Here is a 19306-nt window from a genome sequence, read left to right as displayed (position 1 = left end):
TGTATTCATCATCATCACCATCACCATCATTATAACCACTGCAGCTACCGCTGTTTGACAGCCTAATATACTGCAGCCCTAGAGAGACACTTTATATGCATTCCTGCAGTAATCTTACAGATGAGTATTACTCCTGCATAAAGATGCAGAAACTGAGATTTCCATAAAGATTAAGTGATACCAAAAGATGTAAGAGTCAGAATTCAAACTCAGGTATGACACTAAAATCTGTACTCTGTCTTACCACATGATATTGTTCCACATCTCCTGTGAATTCCACTTACCGGGCTTGACAAGCACATATACACTCACACAATCTTGGGGTTTGAAAACAGCATCAGGTCATACAGGTGTACTTCTGAGCATGAAATGGTTACAAGGGAATCCCTGAGCTTAAACCTAGTTTGGGAACCTATTCATTACTATGATGAGTCTAAGAGCACTTAATTAAAAACTCATGTACCATCCCATGAGTTTTTAAAACATTTATTTTTATTCATCAATTTGTTCATTGAGTAAGTCTTAGTAACACTCCAGCCTCTGCTGGGAACAGAAGGCTACATACACACTAGATGTACTCGAAACAGATAAATTCTCACCAGGACTGAAGGCCAGCTTCAAACCAGTTCAACCCTATATTAGTTAAAGGTGATCTGTCTCTCTCCCTACTGCCTGCCCTGTAATGTTCTCCAAAAAGAGATCCTATTCTAGAGCCTGAAGATATCTCTTTAGTTTGGCATATATAATAATGTCCTGTATTCAACAAAAATAACCAGGCAAAAGACAAAAGAGCTAAAAATCAAGAGGACAAACAACAGATATAAACCCACAGGACATCCAAATACTGAAGTTTAAAGATGATCTTTAAAAATCTACAATTATATTTATAAAATTAAAAGATAAGAGAATTGGGAAATAAAAGAATCAAAGAAAACTCTAGAACTGAAATAATAAATCTGGAATTCAGTAGACGTATTTAACCATTAGACATTGCTTGAGAGATAATCTGAAAATGAGAAGTTAGGCCAGAAGGAAATACCCAAACCAAAGCATAGATACTCAAAAGCGTAAATATACAGAAAAGAGCACAGGAGCACCTGGGACACAATGCAAAGGCTGAATATATTTGGAATTTGAGTCCAAGGAGAAGGGGACAGGGAGAATGGAGCAGAAGCACTACTGAGAGGATGGGTGAGAACAGTCCAGAAACAATGAGACATCAACCAATACTCTTCCTATTTGATCGGTGATTTCCTACTGAGGCACTTTTACCAGCCAAGAACATCTGGTGCTGTGTGGACATTTCTGGTCATCTGAACTATCTGGGCAGGGGGGCTAGTGGGCAAAGGCCAGAGATGCTGCTGTGCCCTCCAATGTATAGGACAGTCCCCACAACAAAGAATCATCCTGTCAAGATGTCCGCAGAGCTAAGGTGGAGGAACACAAAATCTCCACATTGGCTGTTCCCCTGACCAGGAATGCTCTTCCTCCAGCTTTTCACAAGGCAGCTTCTGTTTATGAATTCGCTCAACTCTAGCCAGCTCAGAGAAGCCCTCCCTGAACACCCATCTCCAGCAGGCCTTCCCCACTACTAGCACATTGCTCTACTGCCCCAGAGCACTCGTCACCATCGCCATGTCTTGGTTAACATCTGTGTCTAATACCAAGCAGGACAGTCTCACTCATCATCTCTACAACCAGCAAGCAGAACAGTACCTGGAATATAAGCTCTCAATTAGTATTTGTGAAAGGTATGAGTGAACTGTTAAAAACAAAACAAAAAAACTATCTAGAAAAGTAGGCCATAAGATACTGCAATTGGTGATTAATGAATAAAATAAGCCCATTTTAAGAAACTATCATCAAAAGATGAAATGTAAAATAAAGAATAAGATGAGTATAATTATTTCCTTTTATTTATCTTCTTCACAAATAGTGAAGATATTTCCCTTAACAGTGAGTTTTCTCCTTTTGCTTGGCAAGAATGAACATTACATACTAAATCTTTCTAAATCTTCTGGAAATCACATTGTACTCAAGTAAATGAACAAACTAAAAGCCTGTTTCCCTTTCTATTCTGGGAAGTCCCATTTAGTCCAATTTTTCTCCACTGGCTCCAGAATAAATGACTTAATATAAAATCCAACAAGTTCAGAAATCTTTCTAAAGCTTCATACACACACACACATATATTATGTCAGATATAACATACATATACGTAACTGTATGAGTAAAACCAAGACTTAAATGCTATGGAAAAATGCTTATCTACGGAGACAAGTACCAAATAGCTTTTACCTCTCTCTTTCTTCTTTCTTCCTGAGTACGATGTAAAAGAGAAGCCTTTTCTTCCTAAACACAAAAAGAGAAAAGATTGAAAAGATTATAATTTCAGATTCTAGAATATGCTCATACAAAAACTGTAGTGTTTTGAGCTAAAAAGCATTCTAAAGATCATCGAATCAAACGATCTGACTTGAGATATCTGAGGCGTAAGAGGTTAAATGGTTCCCCCGAAGCTCACACATCTAATTAAATTTAGTATTTCAGCAATTTTCTAAGAATAAAATCTGGTTCCATTACACTCACAGTATGTTCAAGTGAAACTAGTGAGATCTGAATAAGATGAGTGCATTGTGCCAGCATTAATATCCTGGTTGTGATATACTAGTTTTGCAAAAATGTAACTCCTATGGGGAGCTCCTAGGCAATGTGAACACAGGATCTTTATGTATTATTTCTAACAGCTGCATGTGAGTCTACAACGATCTCAATAAAAATTTTGATGACAAAATCAATTTGTTACCGAATTTAAAAAAGTAGTTTTTTCATCATAAGTAAAACTAAACTTGGAACAAAATTACTTGGTATGTAAAAGGAACTGAAAAGGTACGTGGGAAAGTTAAACATTCAAATAAAATAAAAATACTTAAAGGCAACCCTTGTCCCCCAGAACTGTTCCAGCTGATAGCATATGGGAGCATTTTATATTTGTAAATTTAATCCTAAATATAATTAAAGGTCTAAGACACTACATATGAATCATCAGAAAAATTAGTTTTGTAATAAAAACATACATCCTGTCAGGGTTGTGTCAGAAAGCAAGTAACCAAGCCAATGTAAAATTACATGTTGATAGTGAATGAACACACAATGTGCAAAATGACAAGTTTCTGACAAAAAATGTAAAGCCAGAGAACTAAATTCTCCAGATATTTTCCATTAGACAATTTCAGTCCTTGAATTTCGAATAAAAAACCTTTACCTACCACATGTCCAAAGTCAGAAAGAATAATTTGTTTTAAACTTAATTAATTAATTAGGAGGAGGACAGGGAATGGAAAATCTAAAGTAAAAAGCTGAGTCATGGAAAGCTGTTCGATACAAGTAAAGGTCTACTCCCGCCATTACTTTTATGTGTGAACAAAATGGGCGTTTACACCTGTGATCTCTTTTCCCTCTATCACTGTTTGTCCAGATTTAATATTCATTATTTGGTTACAGCTTAAGAACTAAGATTATTTATTAAAATGGAATATACTATTACAACTATGAAAAAATGTACTTTAAGTGTGAAACTAAATAAAACATTTTACCTTTAAAAAAAGGTACAGACTATCCAAAAGAAATAACAAACACTGGCAAGGGTGTAGAGAAATAGGAACCCTCCTACACTGTTGGTGGGAATGTAAACTGGTGCAGCCACTGTGGAAAAGCAGTATGGAGGTTCCTCAAAAAACTAAATATAGAAATACCATTAGACCCAGTAATTCCACTCCTAGGAATTACCCAAAGAAAACAAAATCCCTGATCCAAAAAGATAGGCACACTATGTTTATCATGACACTATTTACAATAGCCAAGATACGGAAGCAACCTAAGTGTCCATCAATAGATGAATGGATAAAGATGTGGCACATGTACACAATGGAATATTATTCAGCCATAAAAAGAAAAGGAATCCTGCCATTTGTAACAACATGGATGGAGCTAGAGGAAATCAGGCTCAGTGAGATAAGTCAGGTGGAGAAAGACAAATACATCATTTCAGTTATTTGTAGACTATAAAAACAAAGCAAAACAGAAGGAACAAAACAGCACTAGACACACAGACACTGAGAAGTGACTGGTTACCAAAGGGGAGGGGTGGGGAAGGCTGGCAGGGGTGAGGGGGAGGGTGATAAAGGGGCACGAAATTCTCAATCATAATGTAAGTTGGTCACAGACACTGTAGTACAGCATGGAGAATATCAGTCAATAATTCTGTAACATCTTTCTACACTGATGGATAGTAACCACACTAGAGGGGGTGAAGATTTAATAATAGGTAACTGTTGAACTACTGTGTTGTGTATTTGAAATCAACGTAAGATTGTATATCAATGATACTTCAATAAAAAAAAAAGGTACAGGCTGACAACATAGCCACGAAATTTACTTCTACACAGATAAACTCAGTCATCACTAGTCTGAAAGTCCCACGGACTGGAGCACTTCAGCTATATCCCTTACCGCTATACGGCTATCATCTGCTCCTGTGTCAGGCACATGCAGGTATTCAGTTAACATTTACAAAATGAATGAACGTTTCCTTAAGTAAAAGTAGTCTAAAAGGAGGAGTAACCATACCAGCTGAGAAGCACTTCTGGAGGTCTACAAAACAGTACCTAGGTTGCAGTATTTTAAAAATCACAATAGGTACTAAGTATCAAAAAAGCCTAAGTGGATTCTAATTCAATAATAGTACTTTTTAAAAATTCTACTTTAAGTTTGACACTTAGGAGATGGGAGGAGCCACAAACACAAAAGGCTGGATTGGATGTGCTGAAGCTGAATACTTGCAACCTTCCGTTTCTTGTAAGGAGAAATCCCTGGACACAGGGCACCATGTGATGTGAAGGTCACTTCTCTCAGCTGCGCTCAAAGGTATAAAGCTTCCCACTGACAAGACAGCTCATTTCCAAAGTAACAAGGCAAGGAGAGCAAGCAAACCCAAAGCACCAGATACAGACACACACAAGACGACTGCATTTTTAAGGATGCTAAGGCCATTCAAGGGTACTCACACTTCCTGAACATTTACAGAGAAGAAAGGCCTACAAGGCAAGGTCAACCAATCCCACACATCGGGTCAGTCCCAGGGGAACAGCACCAGCTGCCACAGAACTGGTGTGCCTGCACCTGTCCACCTGTCCCACAGCTCGGAGGACACAGTGCAACACACGGAAAACTGACTCGGACTGAGGGCCCCATGTGTGAAGTGACATTCTAAATGCCAAGCCCTGGGATCTGGTTGATTCATGTACTCCTCATTACTACCCACAGGGGTAAGTACTATTATTTTTCCTGTTTATAGATGAGAAAAGAGAGGTTCAAAAGCAGTAGAGCCAAGATCTGAATTCAGACAGGTCCAGAACCTAAGCCTTTAGGCAGTGTGCTATTTATTCTGAAAAAGAACATTAGGTATGAGCACACTGCATTTGGAGAAAAGGAAAAACCTTTGTCTCCATAATATGCAATAATTTGGAAGGGACAGGAAAAGGACACTGGTGGGGAGGGGAGGCCAGGAAAAAACTCGGATCACCACAATTGGCATGAGTTCATAAAGCAAGGGGAAAGGAGGGACTGATGAGACACAGGGCACAGAACACCCAGCAGGGCAGACTGAGCCATCAGAAAGACGGGGACACCAAGGTTGCCATAAAACGCCAGATCAGCCCAGAAGGAGAACTGTGATGGCGTACGCGTGATCGCTGAGTGTGTAAACTGTCGATATGCAGCACCTGGATTTAAAACCAAACTCCAAGTCAGAGCCAGAGCCTTTTCTCCATCTCAGAGAACATCTCCATTCAAAACACATTCAAACGAGACACGGGAGATGCATTTATTCATTCGATAAATATTTACTGAATCATGTATCATGCTAGGCACTAGACAGTTTAAAAGTAAGTAAGGCAGATGTTCCTTAAGAGTTCATAATGTGGTGAGAGGAAAAGAAGTCTATTTACTGAATACCCACCGTGGGGCACACACGATTCTAGATACGGCAACGAAGCCTGCAGAGAATAGACGTGGCCCTTGCCCTCGTGAGTGCACACTTTCACGGAGGTGTGTGTATGCAGGGTGTCAGACAGCGTGGGGAAAGAAGAGGCATTCTCAGAGGCTCAGAAGGAAAGGTGAATTCCAAAGAAATTGTAGAAGGATGTGTTCAACAGGATGACAAGATGGGAGAACAACCCAGCAGAGGCAGAAGCACATGAAGCAGCAGAGGCGAGAGGGACCCCTGGGGAGGACAGCGCAGTTGGCTGAGGTGGGGAGACCTGGGTGTGGCCACTCTCCGTGGAGGAGTCGGGCAGGGGCCCAGGATGAGGCTGAGAGCTCAGACTGTGGGAACCTGTAACAAGACATATGGGATGGAAGGGAGATGATAAAGTTAAAATTCACTGAATTTGAGACGTCTACGGGATGGACAAGTAAGGCAGATGGATAATAAAAATGACAGGGAAGAAGGACAGACTGAAAATTCAGAGTCCAAATCACCCATCACCTCAGCTTAAGTTCCTTTCTGGCTTGCCAGCCTCCATCTGCACCACCTCACACAGGGCTGCCAAGCCTTTAATACAAGCAAAAAACCCCTGCTATCTACGCTAACAACCATGTCCTAAAAGATCACTGAACACCAAATAGAAGAACCATCTCTTCTCAATGCCCAACTTTTAAAATTAACCCCGTTTATGTAAAACCTACTACATTGCCCTTATCTTTCTACTGCATGCTGTCCTTCCTGCCTGAGGCCCACCGACGGCCCCCGGGGGATCACGACCGAGCCTCAGCACACTGCCACTTCCTCCTCCTCCTTCCACTGCTTTTCCCGCACCACATCCTGATGCCGCCTCACGACAACGTGCCCCCCAGCTGGCCTTCCTGTCTCACACGCCCTGCTCCCTGCAGCCTGGGGCAGCCTTTCTCTTGACACCAACACATGTACGCAGCAAACATCCAGTCACCTCAGGTGAGACTCAGCCTCAATGACCTCTTCCATGAAGCTCTCCTTGGAAGACCACCACCACTCGTCTTCCCTGCGAGCTCGGGGCTCGCTGGTGTGACACTGCTTTGGCACATCTGATGTTCACTGAAGGGCACCTGGCACGTGGGGCTTATATTCCAATCGCATAAAATGGCTGCATCTGCACTGATCAAAGTCACAGGGGTAAACATGAGCATTGCCTACAAAGACCCAGCCACCATGTGTGCAGGAGATCACTCTCCAGCCAGTGACCCACAGAGGGCTCATGGGGGTGTGACTGTCTGGGGAAAGAGTGCCTTTTAGCCCCCAGAGCAGAAAATAAGAAATCAACACTTAAACAACATCAGTTAAAACTGCAAGAACTGAATGATCAAAGTTATGAGTTGATACCAAATTAGACTTCAATCTAGGAAAGAGCAGGGCACAATTACGTGTGTCCACCCAAGAGAAAGCTGCCTGTGATGAGCACAGAGTGGCTCTGTGGGGCCCACGCTCATACAGGCAGGAGGGACATCATGGCTGCTGGCCTGCAGACCAAGCTCGAACCTCACAAGCTTGATAAAATAAATATTTAGCAGGGTTTGTATTTAGGTGTCTAACAGAGGTTCTAGGATTTCATCACCTATAGATTCAGCAAAGTGCCTAATTAAAGAGATGAACATTTATCTTAGTGCACCTAGAAAGGACAGAGTAAAGGTAATTTTAATTGTATTTATCTGTTTCTCCTTCATTAAATTAGGAGTTCCTTAAGCATAACATCTGAGACTTATTCTTTATAGCCCTGATATTTAGCATTGTACCCACTTTAATGACTGGAAGATTAAATTTTGAAAGAAAAAAGATATAATTGGGAAATCTAAAGCTTGAAAGACTTTAAAGTAAAAAAAAAATCATAACAAATTAAGAGACCAGAATGTAAAATCACTTATCTACTAAGGCTGACATTAGAAAGACCCACATCTTACTACCAACATTATTTAGTGCCATCAAAATCAGAATACTTGACAAAAAATCCTAAATCCAATAAAACATTTCCAGTGTTGTAAACTCCCTCAGGAAGTCAACAAATAATTTCAAGAACGTTATATTGTAAATGTCACCAAAACTCCTCAACTAATTAGTCATTCTTGTAACTGTCAGCCTGGTTCTTTCTGGGAAGAATGAATCGTTTGGCTGGACAGGCTGGCTCCTTCGACCTCCAGGCTGATCTTGCGTGATATGCCAAACCCCTAGACAAGTGTTTACACAGATCCCCACAGCAAAATCTGGACTGAGCCAGAGGAGCAGTCTGCACCATATGCCTGGTTAGTTAGAGCAGAGCCCAGTGGGAGCATGACAGCAAAGTGGGGAAAAGCCAACACTACGCAGTGGCAAAGGCACTCCGGACAGCGGGGCAGGGGCCCAGCGAGGACCACTACTCCTGATGCACCTGCAGAGACGGAGGAGCTCCCCCCATGGATGGCCACATACACGAGTGTCTCAGACACTCTTAGGCCACCTTCACAAGGCTTACTATTCCTATACCATCAGCACCACTATTTTCTTTTCTTTCAACTGACTTTTAACACTTTTCACTTTGCACTTTTGACAAAGAGAAGTTGCAAAGAACACAATGAGTTTCCTCACCCTTTCTCTTACCCATTCCCTCTCCACAAGTACAATCGACAAGGACAGGAAATTAACACTGGCACAGTATTACCAAACTACAGATTCTTAGAAACACACCAGTCTTTCCACAAATGGTCTTTGCCTGTGCTAGGGTCCCATCAGGATCCTACACTGCACTTACTTACTCTGTCTTCTAAATCCTCACCAATCTTTAACATTTCCTCCATTTATGTCTTTTACACCCAGGACTCTCCCTTGATGTGAGTTTTTCTGATCCTCTCTCATGAACAGAGTAGGTGATGCAAAAGTGAGAGTATCAAATTTTAACACATAGGGAAAAATATACATCTGGGCCTCCATACTCACACAATCAAATAAGTAAGTAAACAAGAAAGAAGAAAGCCTCTTCACAGAATTCAGTTAATAAATGTAGAAGGAAAAAGGAAAACCATCATGGAACACCACAGTAATAAACACTGCAGGCAGGTCTACCCAGGCATGCGCACATCAACGGGCAAATGAGGAAAAGAGCATTTGCCTGATATCCAAGCATCTCCCTCAAGATATTTATCAACTACTAAGGGCAAGACAGTAAATGTATGGCAGAGAACACTGCAGACACCAATCAAGGGGCCAGGCAAACCTCACAAGCTGAGGCAAACCACAGTACTTTTGCATAAGTCTTGCCAAAATGACTCTTTAACTTATTTAAATGTATCATTTCAGGAGGAAACCTTCTACCATACACTAACTGGAAAAACAGTTTCATTGTCAAAAATAGAAGGTACTCCCCAAAACAAACACAATGAAAACAAGCTGTGAGGACGCCCAGGACTGGCTGAGTGTCAAACCCCTGCGGCCTGGCAGCCGGGTGAGCAGCACTGACTGGTGGGCTCTTCCTGGGAGGCTACGGGGGGCTCCCAGACCTGCCTTCTGTATGGCACAGCACACTGCACCCCAAGACAACGAGATCTCACTGGGCTATCTGCTTGGCACCAATCACTGCTTTGAATCACAGCTTTTCCGGCACTGGCCAACTGCAGCTCCAGGCTTTGCCATTAAAGAAACGCTCTAGATGAGGAGACACCTGCTTTTGATTTTAATTCCTGTCAGGCTGTGCACTTACTTTTAGGCTGTGCAGAAGTCTTTTCTGCTTGTTCCCAAAGTGTAGCAAGTTTTGGATGGGATGCCTTATAGTTTCACTCTCTAAGCCAGTCCATGAAAAACCCAATTTCAAAAATCTTTATCACATTTGTTTGACTCATGTTCTCTATGCAGCCAGTAAGGTTACCAGACTAAAAGCTGGTTCCCGTGCGTCATTAATGTGCTCTTTACTACAAAGGAAGACACAGGACAACAATCACCCTCACTGCCTTAGTTCATGAGACAACCTTCAACCGTTAGGCTTTAAAAATGACACTTTTTCTTTAAACCCCAACCCATGTCAGGTAGAAAGAAGTAAAGGCATGATCCTAATTTGCAATCACAAGTACCTACAGGAGGTTCATGCTAACAAGTCCAGTTATCCTGCCATGCTGAACAAGCAAGCCTACAGCAGCGCTTAAGGAGGTCCCGCCTACAGGAACCCACCCCAGCCGTGCATACAGTCCACACTGCGCGCATGGTCCCCCACTACAACTGCCAGACGCTGACACATTTGCTGGCACCCTGGCTGGCCACAAAGCTCCTACTCTAACCTTGGCTTGAGCATTTCGGGGAAATCACAGATCTGATATCCTAGCTATATCCTTCTATCAGACACTGAAATGAATACGTCTAAATATTTTTAATGTTCCCAAGCATACCACCTAAATCAATCACACATCACAACTTTGGGACAAACACCTATCTATATTAATGAGGCCAAAGCATGAATAGACAGGTCAATGTCAGAGGGTCTTGGGGAAACTCAAATAGAAACAGATTCTGCATGTGATAAAGGCAGCATTTCAAATCTATAGAGAAAAGCATATCATTAAATAAATAATGTTGGAACCATTAAGTGGCCTAAATAGATGGTATTGTATCTCCAGTCTTCACCTCAAGAAATTCCTGGTGGACCTAAGATATATATACATACATAGCACTATAAAAATATGGGGGAAAAATACAGGAATTAAAAAAAGAACTTCAGTATGGAAGGCTTTCTCTAAGAAAGAAGTATATTACATCTATGTCACTGTTTGTCATTATTTAAGACCTTAAGTTTTTTTTTTTAATTTTATTTTGGTATCATTAATGTACAATTACATGAAGGACATTATGTTTACTAGGCTCCCCCCTTCACCAAGTCCCCCCCACATGCCCGTTCACAGTCCCTGTCCATCAACATAGTAAGATGCTGTAAAATCACTACTTGTCTTCTCTGTGTTGCACAGCCCTCCCCGTGCCCACCCCACACTATACATGCTAATTGTAATGCCCCCTTTCTTTTTTTCCCGCCCTTATCCCTCCCTTCCCACTCGTCCTCCCCAGTCCCTTTCCCTTTGGTAACTATTAGTCCACTCTTGGGAAGACCTTAAGTTTTTTAAGAGTGATAAATTTGACTCCAAAAATTAAAATTTTCAGCACAGAAAAATATCAAAATCAAAGTTTAAAAAGTGACAAATGGGAATAATATCTGTAACACTACAAAGCCAGTTTTTAGTAAAAACTCAGTAATTTCAAAAGATCAAATAGAAATTTAGCAAATGCAGTAAACAGTGTATATGGAAATCAAAAATATCTTTTAAACATAAAAAGATACTCATCTTTACACATTTTAGGAAAAATGCGATAAAAACACAATGCAAAAGGCTATTTAACCTATCTAGCTAGCAAACTAAAACTCAGATAACACACTGTGAGACAAAGATAGAGGTCAGCAGCTGTTTTCACAATGGTGTAACCTCCTTGGGAGGCAACTTAGAAATTATCTATTACAACTCAAAATGCACAGTCTTTGACCTAGCACTTCGAGGAACCTGGCTTATATACATAGGTGCAAATATATGAATATGCACTTCAATGTTTAAAACAGCAAAAAAACTGAAAATCTAAATTGCCATTATAATACATGACAGCTAAGTCAGTTTCGGAACATCCATTACATGGAGTATCACAGTTTCTTCAAGGAATGTAGATATACTTGTGCAGACCTGGAGCCATCTCTAGGAGGTATTACTAGAGGCGGAGAACAGCAGCCTGCTCATCATGCTCTCCCGTGTAAGCAAGAGAGCTGTCCCCACACCTCAGTGACTCTATAGGCAGAAAGTAGTTCTGTGATGACAGGGAGGACTCGGGGAAGTGAGAGGTAGTGGTGAAGGTATGGAGACTTTTGTTATTTTATTTGAATCTTTATTTTCTACTGATTTATTATCCATGTACATGTAATAGATTTCACTTTTTTTAGAGTAACAAATTAATGAAGCTGTATGAGAATAGATTTTTTTCAAACATCTCAAAATAACCAAGAATAAGGTCATAATAAAGTTGCTGAAAGGAAAAGAACAATAAGGTACCAGCAAAAAGCACATTCAGATTTTAATTCTTAACATTTTAACAATGGTTTGGTTGGTTTCAATTTATTATACTTACACTTGAAAACATCTCTTACCTTTTAAATTCTACAGGCCTAAAAAGTTAGGGTTTCCTAGTAGCAGTATGTATCAGTGTCATAAAACACACCAATTCAATGTTTTTGGAATGACTAGGCCTTTTATTCTTAGAGTATGCTTGTCACTTTCAATGCTAATCTGTCACCTCCACAGCTGTGACACTAAACCTATTCATCAATATGTAAACAACAGTAAATTACAGCAAACTTCTCTATTTGATCATTGAGCTTTAGGCACATTATCTTATCTCCTCTGAAAATTAAACATGGCCAAACTTCCCAGATACTATTAACAAAGATATTTTTAAAGGGGGAAAAAAATGCTTTCTTCATGCAAATAAATGTAGTGGTAACAAAATCAAGTTTGTAAGAAAGTTAAATCATATACAGTTTAAATTAGATCTCACTACCAACAGAATAAAAAAATTTTATGCTCAAAAATGTATATGTTAAAGTAAATTTATATAATATCCATAAAACCAAATTCTCAAATTGACTGCTTACCACTTATAAAAATAACTTTAGCACGTTTATTAATATCCTGATTTTTTAAATCAAGGTTTCCTTTGTTTCATTTATTTTACATTAGCCATTTATTCCATATATCAATATAAATAGAACAGTTTCACATCTGCTTCAAGTTAGTGTTTTCTTTGCTCTTATGCACTAACAGGATACTAAGCATTTTACATAATTCAAAGAATTATTACCCTTTGAGTTAATTAAAACATTAAAAGTTAGCCCAAGTACTATTTGTGAATAACACACAACCTACAATTTGTGAGTTTTTCCTCTTTTGGTAGACCTCTAAGAAAGAAGAACATCTATGAAAATGTAAGAGCAACAAACTTAATGTACACGTAAAAAATACTTAAAGGTGCCTCAAAATACAGTAATGCTACTAAAAAAAATCATATTTTTACAACAGAATGTACAATTCCCAGTTCAAAAAATATATAGAAAAAAGACGACAAAACAATTTATCCACCTATTAACAGTGTTTTATTTCAAAGTGGTGGGTGGGGTCCCAGATAGATAATTTTTCCTTGTATATTTCAGTATATTTTAAATTTCCTCTAAGACCTTACTTTATATTAAAAAAGAACTCACTTTAAAATAAAGCAAAATGTAATAGTTTCAATCCCATACAAGAAATCCCAACTTTCTTTTCTTACACGGGAATTGTGTAGTAAACATAGCAGTATTTTAACAGCAAAACCCTGAAAGCACCCTACACATACATATGTATCTCCATAAAATGAAAATGGTTATATGATACAAACCATGTAGTGGAGCATTACATATTCATGAAAAATAACCACACAGCTCTAAAGGTGCTGTATGGACTCATCACTAAGATCTACTACTTAGGACATTGATATGTCCTCTCATTTTCATTAAAAAAAGGAGGGGATATTTTTACCTTTACACTAGTTCTAAGCAGACATTGAATAAACTGGTAATAATGGGTAAATGGGGAGTCTTAGAGGAAGACTTCATCATAGGCCCTTTAGAAGTAGCTCACTTTTTATGTTTTTTCCAGTTAAAATAAAGTTAACTTTTTTTTTTAAAGCCACTGACCAGAGGTTGGAAATGGAAACATCAAAGCAAGGAAATTCAATGATAACCTAGTGTTTTGACTCTCATTTATCAAGAGTCATGACTGTTACATTACAAAATGTGAAAAAGACAGAGGAGCCAAGATGGCGGCATGAGTAGGACAGCGGAAATCTCCTCCCAAAACCATATATATTTTTGTAAATAAAACAAATACAACTATTCCTAAAAAGAGAGACCAGTGGATACAGTACAACAGCCAGGCTACATCTACATCTGCGAGAACTCAGCATCTCACAAAGGGGACAAGATATAAGCCGCGGCCAGGCGGGACCTGAGCGCTCCCCCGACCCCAGCTCACCGGCGGAAGGAGAGGAGTTGGAGTGGGGAGGGAGTGGAAGCACAGGACTGCCGAATAACCAGCCCTAGTGACCTGCACCAGGAGCACAGAGACACATCGCATGGTGTGCTGGATATAAGAGAAACTGAAAAGCAAAATCTGAGAGCAGATCCCCACAACCAGCTCCCCTGGGACAAAAGAGAAGTGAGTGCTTTTTGAAAGTCTTAAAGGGACAGGGACCTCACAGCTGGACGGAATAGTCCTGGCACGCAGCCGAGCAGCTGGGAATCCCAGGGAACTCCAGGCGCCCTAACCCCCTGGGCGACAGCGCAGTTCTGAAGCCCCTCACGGCGATAAGCAGCCTGCCAGTCATTCCCACAGCCAGCGTGGCCCCCAACAGAGCGGCCCAGTAGCTTGAGAGCGGGCATGCAAGCCGGTGGCGGCAGAGTGGCCCAGGAGAGACTGTGCATGCCTGCGACAGCAGAGCAACCCCAAACCAGCTGCACCCCCAGCAGCCACCCAGAATCTCCTCCCAGTGTGCAGCCACCTGGGCCAGACCCAAAGGCCACCGCCAGTGCGCAGCTGCCGGTGCAGGCAGAGGGGTGCCACTCTCACAGGAGAGCACACCCAGAGCGCCTGCCACTCCCCGCAGGGCTCTCGGCTACCCTGACGGCGACCCTGCCCACGACGGCTTAGGGGATTAATCCAGAGGCTGCTCCAGGCGTGCAGGTAACCGACACAGGCAGCAGAGAAGGGCAAGGTAACCGGCAAACAGGAAAGGACTTTGTTCTCCCAGCTGTCACACGTGCTACCCGCCTACAGCTACCTCTATCGCCATGAAAAGGCAGAAGAATTTGGTCCAGTCCAGAATTACCCAGACAAACCCGAAGAGAGGGCCTGGGGAGATAGATTTAACCAATCTTCCTGAAAAAGAATTCAAAATGAAAGTTGTAACCATGCTGATGGACCTGCAGAGAAATATGCAAGAGCTAAAGGAGCAAGTACGGAGGGAGAATACAGAAATAAAACAATCTCTGGAAGGACTTAAGAGCAGACTGGATGAGATGCAAGAGGCCGTTAATGGAATAGAAATCAGAGAAGAGGATCACAGAAAAGCTGAGGAAGAGAGAGATACAAGGATCTCCAGGAATGAAAGAATATTAAGAGAACTGTGTGATCAATTCAAATGGAACAATATTCGCATTATAGGAGTACCAGCAGAAGAAGAGAGAGAAAAAGGGATAGAAAGTGTCTTTGAAGAAATAATTGTTGAAAACTTCCCCAAACTGGGGGAAGAAATAGTCTCTCAGATCACGGAAGCACACAAGGGGACCCAAAGAGGACAACACCAAGACACATAATAATTAAAATGGCAAAGATCAAGGACAAGGACAGAGTATTAAAGGCAGCCAGAGAGAGAAAAAAGGTCACCTACAAAGGAAAACCCATCAGGCTATCATCAGACTTCTCAACAGAAACCTTACAGGCCAGAAGAGAATGGCATGATATATTTAATGCAATGAAACAGAAGGGCCTTGAACCAAGAATACTGTATCCAGCACGATTATCATTTAAATATGAGGGAGGGATTAAACAATTTCCAGACAAGCAAAAGTTGAGGGAATTCGCCTCCCACAAAGCACCTCTACAGGATATTTTAAAGGGACTGCTCTAGATGGAAGCACTCCTAAGGCTAAATAGATGTCAACAGAGAAAATAAAATCACACCAAAGAAAGCAGACCAACCAAATACTAACTAAAGGCAAAAAATAAAATCAACTATTCATAAAAGCAGTCAAAGGAAACACAAAAGAGTACAGAATAAAACACCTAACATATAAAGAATGGAGGAGGAGGAATAAGAAGGGAGAGAAATAAAGAATCATCAGACTGTGTTTATAACAGCTTCATAAGAGAGTTAAGTCAGATGGCTAGATAGTAAATAAGCTACCCTTGAACCTTTGGTAAACATGAATCTAAAATCTGCAATGGCAATAAGTACATATCTTTCAATTATCACCCTAAATGTAAATCAACTAAATGCACCAATCAAAAGACACAGAGTAACAGAATGGATAAAAAAGCAAGACCCATCTATATGCTGCTTACAAGAGACTCACCTCAAATCCAAAGACATACACAGAATAAAAGTCAAGGGATGGAAAAAGATATTCCATGCAAATAGGGAGTAAAAAGCAGGTGTTGCAGTACTTGTATCAGACAAAATAGACTTTAAAACAAAGAAAGTAACAAGAGATAAAGAAGGACATTACATAATGATAAAGGGCTCAGTCCAACAAGAGAATATAACCATTATAAATATATATGCACCCAATATAGGAGCACCAACATATGTGAAACAAATACTAACAGATTAAAGGAGGAAATAGAATGCAATGCATTCATTTTGGGAGGCTTCAACACACCACTCACTCCAAAGGACAGATCCACCAGACAGAAAATAAGTAAGGACACAGAGGCACTGAACAACACACTAGAACACATGGACCTAACAGACATCTACAGAATTCTACACCCAAAAGTAGCAGGATACACATTCTTCTCAAGAGCACATGCAACATTTCCCAGAATAGACCATATACTAGGCCACAAAAAGAGCCTCAGTAAATTCAAAGATTGAAATTCTACCAACCAACTTCTCAGACCACAAAGGCATAAACCTAGAAATAAATTGTACAAAGAAAGCAAAGAGGCTCACAAACACATGGAGGCTTAACAACATGCTTTTAAATAATCAATGGATCAATGACCAAATTAAAACAGAGATCAAGCAATATATGGAGACAAATGACAAGGACAGCATAAAGCCCCAACTTCTGTGGGACGCAGCAAAGGCAGTTCTAAGAGGAAAGTATACAGCAATCCAGGCCTATTTAAAGAAGGAAGAACAATCCCAAATGAATAGTCTAAAGTCACAATTATTGAAACTGGGAAAAGAAGAACAAATGAGGCCCAAAGTCAGCAGAAGGAGGGACATAATAAAGATCAGAGAAGAAATAAATAAAATTGAGAAGAATAAAACAATAGAAAAAAAATCAATGCAACCAAGAGCTGGTTCTTTGAAAAAATAAACAAAATAGGTAAGTCCCTAGCCAGACTTATTAAGAGAAAAAGAGAATCTACACACATCAACAGAATCAGAAATGAGAAAGGAAAAATAAAGACGGACCCCACAGAAATACAAAAAATTCTTAGAGAATACTATGAAAATCTATATGTTAACAAGCTGGAAAACCTAGAAGAAATGGACAACTTCCTAGAAAAATGCAACCTTCCAAGGCTGACCCAGAAAGAAACAGAAAATCTAAACAGACCAATTACCAGCAACGAAATTGAATCAGTAATCAAAAAACTACCCAAGAACAAAACCCCTGGGCCAGATGGATTTACCTCGGAATTTTATCAGACATACAGAGAAGACATAACACCCATTCTCCTTAAAGATTTCCAAAAAACAGAAGAGGAGGGAATACTCCCAAACTCATTCTATGAAGCCAGCATCACTCTAATACCAAAACTAGTCAAAGACCCCACCAAAAAAGAAAATTAGACCAATATCCCTGATGAACGTAGATGCAAAAATACTCAACAAAATATTAGCAAACCGAATACAAAAATACATCAAGAGATATCATCAAAATGGCCATTCTGCCCAAAGCAATATACAGATTTGATGCCATCCCTATCAAATCACCAACAGCATTCTTCAACAAACTGGAACAAATAGTTCAAAAATTCATATGGAAACACCAAAGACCCGAATAGCCAAAGCAATCCTGAGAAGGAAGAATAAAGTGGGGGAGGGGGCATTTCGCTCCCTAACTTCAAGCTCTACTACAAAGCCACAGTAATCACGACAGTTTGGTGCTGGCACAAGAACAGAGCCACAGACCAGTGGAACAGAATAGAGACTCCAGACATTAACTCAAACATATATGGTCAATTAATATACAATAAAGGAGCCATGGACATACAATGGGGAAATGACAGTCTCTTCAACAGATGGTGCTGGCAAAACTGGACAGCTACATGTAAGAGAATGAAACTGGATCACTGTCTAACCCCATACACAAAAGTAAATTCAAAATGGATCAAAGACCTGAATGTAAGTCATGAAACCATAAAACTCTTAGAAAAAAACATAGGCAAAAATCTCTTGGACATAAACATGAGTGACTTCTTCATGAACATATCTCCACGGGCAAGGGATACAAAAGCAAACATGAACAAGTGGGACTACATCAAGCTGAAAAGGTTGTGTACAGCAAAGGACATCATCAATAGAACAAAAGGTACCCTAGAGTATGGGAGAATATATTCACAAATGACAGATCCAATAAAGGCTTGACATCCAAAATATATAAAGAGCTCACACACGTCAACAAACAGAAAGCAAATAATCCAATTAAAAAATGGGCAGAGGAGCTGAACAGACACTTCTCCACAGAAGAAATTCAGATGGCCAACAGACTCATGAAAAGATGCTCCACCATCACTAGTCATCAGAGAAATAAAAATTAGAACCACAATGAGATATCACCTCATACCAGTAAGGATCGCCACCATCCAAAAGACAAACAACAACGAATGTTGGCAAGGTTGTGGAGAAAGGGGAACCCTCCTACACTGCTGGTGGGAATGTAAATTAGTTCAACCATTGTGGAAAGCATTATGGAGGTTCCTCAAAAAGCTCAAAATAGAAATATCATTTGACCCAGGAATCCTACTTCTAGGAATTTACCCTAAGAATGCAGCAGCCCAGTTTGAAAAAGACAGATGCACCCCTATGTTTATTGCTGCACTATTTACAATAGCCAAGAAATGGAAGCAACCTAAGTGTCCATTAGTAGATGAATGGATAAAGAAGATGTGCTACATATACACAATGGAATATTATTCAGCCATAAGAAGAAAACAAATCCTACCATTTGCAACAGCATGGATGGAGCTAGAGGGTATTATGCTCAGTGAAGTAAGCCAGGTGGAGAAAGACAAGTATCAAATGATTTCACTCATCTGTGGAGTATAAAAACAAAGAAAAACTGAAGGAACAAAACAGCAGCAGAAACACAGAACCCAAGAATGGACTAACAGTTACCAAAAGGAAAGGGACTGGGGAGGATGGGTGGGAAGGGAGGGACAAGGGTGGGAAAAAAGA

The 19306-nt window shown here is 40.2% G+C and overlaps 1 protein-coding gene across 1 annotated transcript in view; it reads right to left on the bottom strand.

The window, feature by feature from the left end:
- Positions 1-19306, bottom strand: part of UBE3C (ubiquitin protein ligase E3C) — a 130761-nt gene that overhangs the window by 101795 nt on the left and 9660 nt on the right. The window contains exon 2 of the mRNA XM_036899701.2: positions 2299-2352. Within this exon, the coding sequence (XP_036755596.2) occupies positions 2299-2352 (54 nt within the window). The remainder of the gene's footprint in view (positions 1-2298; positions 2353-19306) is intronic.

The sequence above is a fragment of the Manis pentadactyla genome, chromosome 7, assembly GCF_030020395.1.
Source record: "Manis pentadactyla isolate mManPen7 chromosome 7, mManPen7.hap1, whole genome shotgun sequence".
NCBI lineage: Eukaryota > Metazoa > Chordata > Mammalia > Pholidota > Manidae > Manis > Manis pentadactyla.
This window is presented reverse-complemented; position numbering and strand designations above follow the sequence as displayed.